Raw genomic sequence first — 8,124 nt, 5'->3', positions numbered from 1 at the left:
ACGGGTCGGCTGCTCCAAGTGATTTTATGTCAATAAAAGAATACATCACGTTAACGAGAACCCTATTCGTTACAGCGTCCAAGGTTACAAGTTACGATAGCAAAGTCTCAAGGCTGAAGTAGTTTAAAAACGTTTTCGTTTCTTTTTTATCAAATAAGCGTTAAGGGAGCTATTTTACACAGAGAAAGCGGCAACATACAGCCTTAGTTTCACGAAGTCAGAACAGAACTCAGCAATGAACAGCCACCACTATTCTTCACGTACGACTTTGTCCATTGAGACACAGGAAACCAAAATCTATCGGACCGACTGCTTCCACTGAAGGAAGCTGTGCCAAGTTTTTCCATTAATAGAAAAGTCAGTAGTAGAACAGCTTTCTTCAAAGAAAGACCACCACCAGCCAGCCATATTGCATTCTAGGGTGTAGTGATATTAAGGTTACACTGGAAGGACAAGTTCTCCAGGATTTTCAAAAATAATAATAATCTTAATTTGATTTGTAAAGTGTAGTTCATTATATCCACTGTGCTTTTGGAACATTTATGTTGCAGGGATCTTTGGCAGTCCAAATTCATCCACCAATACGCCATCCTGTAAGAAGGAAAGGAAGATGAACAGGTTAACAATTCCCAACACACCAAAACATATTGCAAAAGTTTCCCTACAATGTTAATTGTGACATATCTCAAATTGTCAACATCACTGGAATCAAACTAAGAGCACCAGTGTTGTTCCTCAGTAAGCTATACTAGAGTCCCAAATGCAAACATACAGAAGATTTTTTTCTATTTTTACGAATAACTACAGTAACAGCTGTAATAGTATGCTTAAGTTCTACTGTCTAACTGCTGATGTTAGACAGCAGTTCCAGAATGCCATTTTAGCTCCTTAAAATGTATTATATGCATTATATATATGCAGCATCTAAAACACACTAGATATTAAACAATATTTCTACCGAAAATATTACGGATTACAAAATATCAAGGATTCTTAATCAAGCTAATGCACATAAATTTGATTAACTCAGAAAATATACATAATTTGCTTCTAAGGAGCAAAGGACTCACTTTGTTTTTTGTGTCAACAGGAGTGCCCTCTGGGATTGCTGGAGCAGACGCAGCTTCATCTAAGTAGGAATTGTCTTCATCAGCCAGAAGCTCATCACCCAGTGCATCCAGTTCTGAAATTCAATTAATTTGGTTGAAAAATTATGCAAGGAATTCCTTTTGCAAAGGAAGAGTTGTTCTTAAAGAGAAACAGGATTCATACTGAATGCTTACACTCATACTGACATTCCTTACTTAGCCAGCCATCAGGAATACACAAAGACTTGCATGCGTGCACACGCACACAAAGAGAACGTTCTTTTCTTCACTGATACCATAAATATTTCTTTCACGATTGTCTGATATTTTTCTTACTGCATTTAAAAGAAATGCAGCATTTAAGTTTAAAAGAGTGGTGTGGCCAATGAAACTAAAATATGACTCTACTTCCCTCTCCATTTTCCTTACCTGCTTCCAAGTCATCTTCATCAATCTCTGGTGTTCCGTAGCTACGACTCAGTGCTTCCTGGACTTCATTGGCTTCTTCCATCATATCCTCCAACTGATCTTGTATATCCTGAAGCAACACACAATTTCAACTGGTCCACATTTAATAGTTTCAGATGAATTTATCAGATCTTAGTCAATTGTTTAATAATTCCAGCATAAAAGACACTTCCTTTTTTTAATGCATAAATCATTTTTTGAAGCAGCATGAATACAAGTCAAGACACATGTATTCAGTACTATAGCTTGGTCTTAATTGCTATTAAAATTATAATAAATACTGTATCAGGCAGAAAAAAGAGGAACCTAGCAAAAGCATCTCTGCAAAACCTTGTTTTTCCTGAGGGGTCGGGGAGGAGGACGTGACATGACAGTGAATATTCTTCAGGGTGAACTGAAAATCTGCAATAAACTACCCAGAGCTCAGCATTATCTTGAGCAGCAGGAGAGAATAAATCTAAGGACTAGCCTAAGTTATGCCACAGCAAAATTGAGAAGATACTTTGGCATGACTTAGGTGCAAGTAAGGAGGAGATACATATATATAAACAGCCCAGGAAAGGACTTGGAGGAATTCAGCAATGGCATTTGATAAGAGTTTAAGTGCAGCATACTTGAACATATTTAAAAGTTCTTATGTTTTTAAACAGCATTTTCTGAAGACAGGGCCAAGCCTTGCACACCTTTTGAAAGCGTTTATTTTATTTCTATTTACTTTTTAAGTCAGGCACTACCATAAAGTAGGAGGAGCAAAGGACTAATGTGCATGTAAGGGCTGCAACATGGAGGGGGTGAAAGGAGGCCAAAGAAGCCATAGCAGGAAGTATTCGCTAACATTTATGCTGCAGTGCAGAGGAAAGAAACATAGAGATTAAAGATTAGCCCAGCAAGGAAACACCGATCAGTATAACAACGCCAACAACTGACTGTGCAGTACCAGAGAAGGAAGGAAAGAATTAAGATGAGGGTCCCATGAAGGGAAGAAAAAAGAGTCAAACATAAATCAAAGCAGTCAAAGTTACATAGTTACAAATCATCACTATTTTAGTGCATTGTTTCTGTCCTTTAAACTACAGAAGCTCACCTCTATTTGATCAATTTTGACTTGCTTGTAAGCTTTCTTCATTTCTTTCACTCCCAGTTTCATTGCATCAACCTAGAATAGAGTGAAACACCATGCTTGTATCTGATGTAACACACACAAATTAAACGAACGTGAGATTAATATCCTGGTACCGTTGTCTTTGTATCTTTCAGTGCCTGAATGGTGTAATTTGCTTGTTCCATATTAAAAGACTGCTGTGATAGGTTATCCCGCTGCTGTTCATACCTGTTAAAAACAACGCAAATAACAGCTTTAAAACACCAGTATTTATAGTCACAAAATAAAATCTTTTTTTTTTTTTAACTTGAAAATTCAAAAGTAGTCATCTGCTGACAAGTACAGTTGTTCTGTTTTCTTTATTATTGTAAACAATCACAAAATAGTTTCACAGAAATCTGACCATTACACATTTCCATGTATTTAAAGCCAAAAAAACTACTCCTAATTAAGCTTCTGTTTTAACTAATGTTGATACTATATTTGTCTAGGCTTATGCTGCAGGTGAGGCGCTTTTATGATATCATAAAAGTTTTAAAAGATGATATCATAAAAGTTTCAGTCACTGTAAGGTAGAGATGCGTGCCATTGCTTACTGATGCTGTAAGCAGAATGGAAGCAATGCAGGTTATCCAAATCACAGTGGCTCTGCACTGCAGTTTGGCTGAGTAGTTGAGTAGTGGTGGGCATTGGGTGGAAAAAGGAAACTTTCAACTAACCAAAACAACAAAAAAAAAGACTTTAAAAAATAAAATAATATTTCTCTTAGAATATACGTTCACAAGCCAAGCATAGCTTTAGTGATGGGCAGATTTAGGTCAGCTTGTCCCCATTTAACTTCATACTAACATACTAACATACAAATTAGGCTGAAATATGCTGACACTGAATCTGTAATATGCTTCTGAAGGGCTGGCTAGCTTGTTCAGCATTTCTCTTTTAAGAATGCTCAGAAAAAGAGTACTGGAAAGAAAAATGGAAGTCCAACACAGTCCTTCAACAAAACAGCCTCATTAACCCCAGACTGAAACAGGTTTAAACTTACATTCGCTTCTGCTTTAACACTCTCAACGCTTTCTGCTTTACGGTATTCTGAAAGACACAATATTAATATCTTAGGAAAAGTATTTGACTGTACACTGCATTATAGTGTTTAAACTTTAATGTATTGGATTTAAACTTTCCAAAACAGTCACCAGCTACTAATGCACATTGCAACAATAGTCACGTTCAGTGTTCATCCTGCATTAACGATTAACAAAATAGGCCTGTGTGTAATGCTGCTAATAGCAAATACTTTCCAAATTTCCAGCTCTTGATCTTTTTCATAAGCAGAATATAAAGTCCAATTTAAATATCAGAACTACCTTTCATCCACATATCTTAACGGCCAGCATGAAGTAATATTGCAAAAGGTACTTTAACGATACAAATTATATTAGGTGTGTTTATCACTAAACAAATATTTGATATGTTTATTATTAGGTACTGTTTAATTTATACATTCATCCCCTTACAAAACTGGGCTTTCCTACCCCTTTTCTGAATATCACAGATCTTTTCCTTTTGGCAGGGGAACAGAATGGCCTCTCTACCAGACTTAATTCATGTAACAAAAGGAAGAAGAGAGGCAAGCAAGTTACTTTTGATTGGCAAAGTAAGAAATAGCTCTACACTTGTAAGAAATAAAAGAAAACAATTAAGAAATTTTTAAAAAATAAAGCATTGTTCAAGGACACGTTTAAGAGGTGCTTCAGAATAAAAATAAACCTGCAGGATCTTATATCTCATTAGTAAGGCAAAATGCATTTCTAAGAGCCTGAAGAACTGGCTCCATCACCACCACTACATGACACAGGGTGCGAGTCACATCCTCTCACGCTTCAATCCCACAGAAGGTTGTTACCTTTGCAGGTCCCTCTCTCATCTTCTTCATTTGATCCTTATACTTCACTAGTTCAGCATCGAGCCTCGCGATTTTCTTGTCTATCGACTCGGCTCTGCTGTCCACCTGTAAGAGACGACAGGAAAACCAAGCGCATTTATTAGCATTTTATTCAGGTATTGGACAGCAAAAGGAACACCCTTATCCTGAATATGCCTCTAAACAAGATATTTTTTCCCCTCAGTGATTTTACAAATAGCTTGAAGTTTGTTAAGGATCTGAAGGCAGAAACACCTCCTACAAGGAGCACAAGAAGCGCCGTAAGGTTTCAGCAAGCTCTGCCATTGTAACACATTCTCCTCATTTTGAGATGCTCTCTTGGACACCCAGGCAGCTCACAATGCCTGCCTGTGGGGCAGGCACTCTGAAATCTCACTGCATTTTTGCCCCCAACCCCAAGGGTAACTCCCTAAGAGACCTCCAGCAGCCAATCCTAGTAGTCCCGGTGCACTGTGTGTGACAGATCTCTCCTTGAAGAAACATTCTCAGCCTCCTGCAGGAGAGGGTTAAAGATGGTTATCACATAACCGAGCACGGCCATAGATGCTTCTAACAGCACACACAACTTCACAGCAAGGCCGGCTTCCTCAGCATCAACCACCACAGCACTTCCCCGTGCACAGCAAATAAAGCTCATTAACTTTTCCTTCCAAGAAGCCTCCCAAGGGATTTGCATATAATCACATTCCAATTATAACGTGAGACCAATCAGTGAAAATCCACAACTTTGACTTACGATCAGTGTGTTTAAACACGTATAATTATGCAGATCTTCATTTTTGTTTCCTGATGATCCTTTTAAACCTCTGTTCATATTTGCCAGAGGCATCCCAAGCAGGCATTTGACACCAACTCTCCACTCTTTAAGAGATTAAAGTGCCTAGGCACATCTAGCATTGAAAAGCTTGTATTAAGGTTCTATTATACCAAATATTTTAATCTTAAACAAGCAAATAAGCCATCTAAGAGTTTTAAAATCTTGCAGTTTCAAAGCCTCCTCAAGATCTTCACCAGCTAAAAGCATCTCTGAGACCAGCCTCCTGCGCAGGGGAAACTCGGTTATTGAGGTAAGAATCTGCAGCGATTCTTTCAGTCAGTACAAGCAGGGAATGGAGGCAGATTCTCCTAGATAAAAAACTACACACGACAAAAGCTTCTAAAAATAAGCTGAGTATCACACATGTACAGCCTTTCTGCTTTTGTAAAATCGAGTACGGTATGCTGGCATCTTAGCTTCTAAGTCCAGAAACAAGGGGAGCAGGAGGGGCACCCAATCTAAGCAAAACCAAAAGTGATTGTGGTATCCCAAATCCCTACTAAGCAAAATAGCAGCTCATTTCAATAATAATAAAATAGCATAAAAATCTGAATTTTAATATTGCTGTCCCAACTATCATTCCTTTGTTCTAGGCTGTGTTTCCTTCCTACTTCTCCATTAATTTGGAACGTGTTTTTCAACAAAGAAAAAGTAAAAAGAATGTCCACGCCACATTTCCTGATGCACCCTTCCTCCTGCCAGCCTCATGACAGCTTTGAGTCACCTGACTGCTACGGCAGCAAGAACAAAAACCTCTGCCCCTTTTAGTGCATTGTTGAGGCAGGCACAGCAAGAGAGCGGGCAGAAACTGGAAAGGGGGAGCGAGGAAGTGTACCCATGGAGTGTAAGTGGGGAGACAGGAGGGCATCACGCAGCCAGCTGGCAGACTGGGCAGTAACAGGACATGAAAGAGAAGTAGGGAGAAGTCCTTCCCGAGTTTCAGTGTTTCATATTCAGTTTTCAGCCAAAATACCATGTAATCAGCTCCTTGAGTTCGGAATTTTTCAACTGTTTGGGTGTCTCAACGTTTGATGTTTGTCTCTTGATTCTTATGTTTGTTCTCTCACCACAATGAAGTACATTGTACGCTGACTAGCTTGGGTTCAGCCACGCTACTCTTGCACAGGCAGCAAAGAACATCCCAACAGTAAGCACAACCACTGCCTAACCGTTGTCTTTGTTCTTTTTCTTTTTAAAATTACCATTCAGTGACAGGGTAAAGGATCTTAAAAAGCAGTTCAACTCTGTGAAAAGGTGCAAGGAAACACATCTAACTGTCAACAAGGCAGAAATGACATCACTTGAGTCTCCAACTCACACTACACTTCTCAATAGTAACTCAAATGCAATTTAGCAAAAAAAAAATAATCTATTGATCCTCTAGTAGCACCTGTGCTTTGCTTACTAAAGATTTAAATATTGTGGAGAAAGTGAAAATAGAGTACGTCTTTCACAGATCAGATGGATCTCTTCATGGAAATGAACAAGACAAGCTCAGTCCCAGACTTGGAACAGGAACTGTGTTTCTCCCCTTGCTTACAAAAATACACAGAACAGTCTTCAGTTTAGCTCCATCCACAGAAAGTAATATTGTCAAAACAGGTTAAAAACCTAAGATGAGCTCAGTAATGATGCAGTGGTTTGGCTCACAGACTTCCTCATACCAAACGCTGTGCTCAGAGCCAGCATGGAGCAGATGACCAACACGGGCTCTTGACTTCGTATCTTAAAAAACACTCCGCAACTCAGAGTTATCGTGGTTGCCAAGTCATCACGTGTGTGAAATATGCCTGAAACCCTGCTTTTCCTGGTGCGTTGCAGAGTCACATTTTCAGAGAACGTAAATACAACCAACTAGAAAACAAAATCAAAACCATGCGGAGTTCCTTGCGGTGCCAACCGCACTTTTTTGGTAAACAATCTGAAATTCCTGGTGCTGGCGATCTAAGTAGTTGTTTCAATTACGCTTTTATTAAGCCTGAAAGTCCACTGGGGTTGAACAAGCTCCTAGCAGGGGACAGGCAGGAATCAGGATGGGAGCAGGCTGCTGTCAGGGACAACAAGACTTCCTGGTCTCCAGTTTACGTTTGCCGTTTTGGCAATATCCGTGTAGATGGTAGTACCTCAGATGGATGCGGGAGCTGTGGCCACCTACTGAAGCGTCCACTGCTAACAATGGGGAAACAACCCCTGATTTTTGACCGAGTGCTTCACTCACCGTTCAAACCACACGTATTTGGAGCTACATTTGGGTTTGGATACTGCTAGAAAACAACGCAGACTCTCAGCCACTAATATCCTGTGGCAAACATTAACTTTGGTAGAAGGCGATTTTCTACAGCGGCTTTTTTCCACAGCAGCTCCTGCCCGCCCACAGCCCCCTGTCCTCCCCAGCCCAGCCCCCGGCCCTCCCTGACCGTGCCGATGCAGTCGGTGAGGCTGGGCGGCGGCGCCTTGGGCTTGGCCTTGCCGAAGAAGCGGTTCATGGCGGTTGTGGCGGTTGGGGCTCAGCAACGGCCGCGGCGATCCCGACCCCGAGCTTGATCCTGATCCCGATCGGGCCGGCCCGGAAGCACAAGGCGCTCACGGCGCATGCGCACGCGGAAGTACTGGCAGAGCGGCGCGCCCTCGCTTCCGCCAGTCCCCCCCGGAGGAAGAGCTGCGATTGGCCGCGCGGAGGGCGGGAGGCGCTGCCCGCAGCGGC

At 40.8% G+C, this 8,124-nt stretch overlaps 1 protein-coding gene across 1 annotated transcript; it reads right to left on the bottom strand.

Annotated features, from left to right (window-relative positions):
• Positions 1–5: 5 nt before the first annotated feature.
• Positions 6–8,024, bottom strand: CHMP5 (charged multivesicular body protein 5). Its single transcript, XM_027451816.3, has 8 exons — positions 7,838–8,024; positions 4,565–4,669; positions 3,704–3,750; positions 2,793–2,886; positions 2,641–2,712; positions 1,518–1,626; positions 1,071–1,183; positions 6–591 (listed from the first exon to the last, which is right to left on the bottom strand). Exons 1-8 carry the CDS (start codon positions 7,904–7,906, stop codon positions 541–543), a joined length of 660 nt encoding a protein of 219 aa, XP_027307617.1. The 5' UTR covers positions 7,907–8,024; the 3' UTR covers positions 6–540.
• Positions 8,025–8,124: the final 100 nt, after the last annotated feature.

This window comes from Anas platyrhynchos, chromosome 2 (genome assembly GCF_047663525.1).
Source record: "Anas platyrhynchos isolate ZD024472 breed Pekin duck chromosome 2, IASCAAS_PekinDuck_T2T, whole genome shotgun sequence".
NCBI lineage: Eukaryota > Metazoa > Chordata > Aves > Anseriformes > Anatidae > Anas > Anas platyrhynchos.
The sequence above is the reverse complement of the archived record's forward strand: the minus strand, read 5'-3'. Positions and strand labels throughout refer to the sequence as shown.

Coding starts and splice junctions, on each gene's coding strand:
- CHMP5 (XM_027451816.3), bottom strand. CDS start 7,906: ATGAACCGCTTCTTCGGCAAGGCCAAGCCCAAGGCGCCGCCGCCCAGC. Junction 2,713..2,792: donor TGAAAGATACAAAGACAACG/GTACCAGGATAT, acceptor ACTCTATTCTAG/GTTGATGCAATGAAACTGGG. Junction 1,184..1,517: donor TGAAGATGACTTGGAAGCAG/GTAAGGAAAATG, acceptor ATTGAATTTCAG/AACTGGATGCACTGGGTGAT.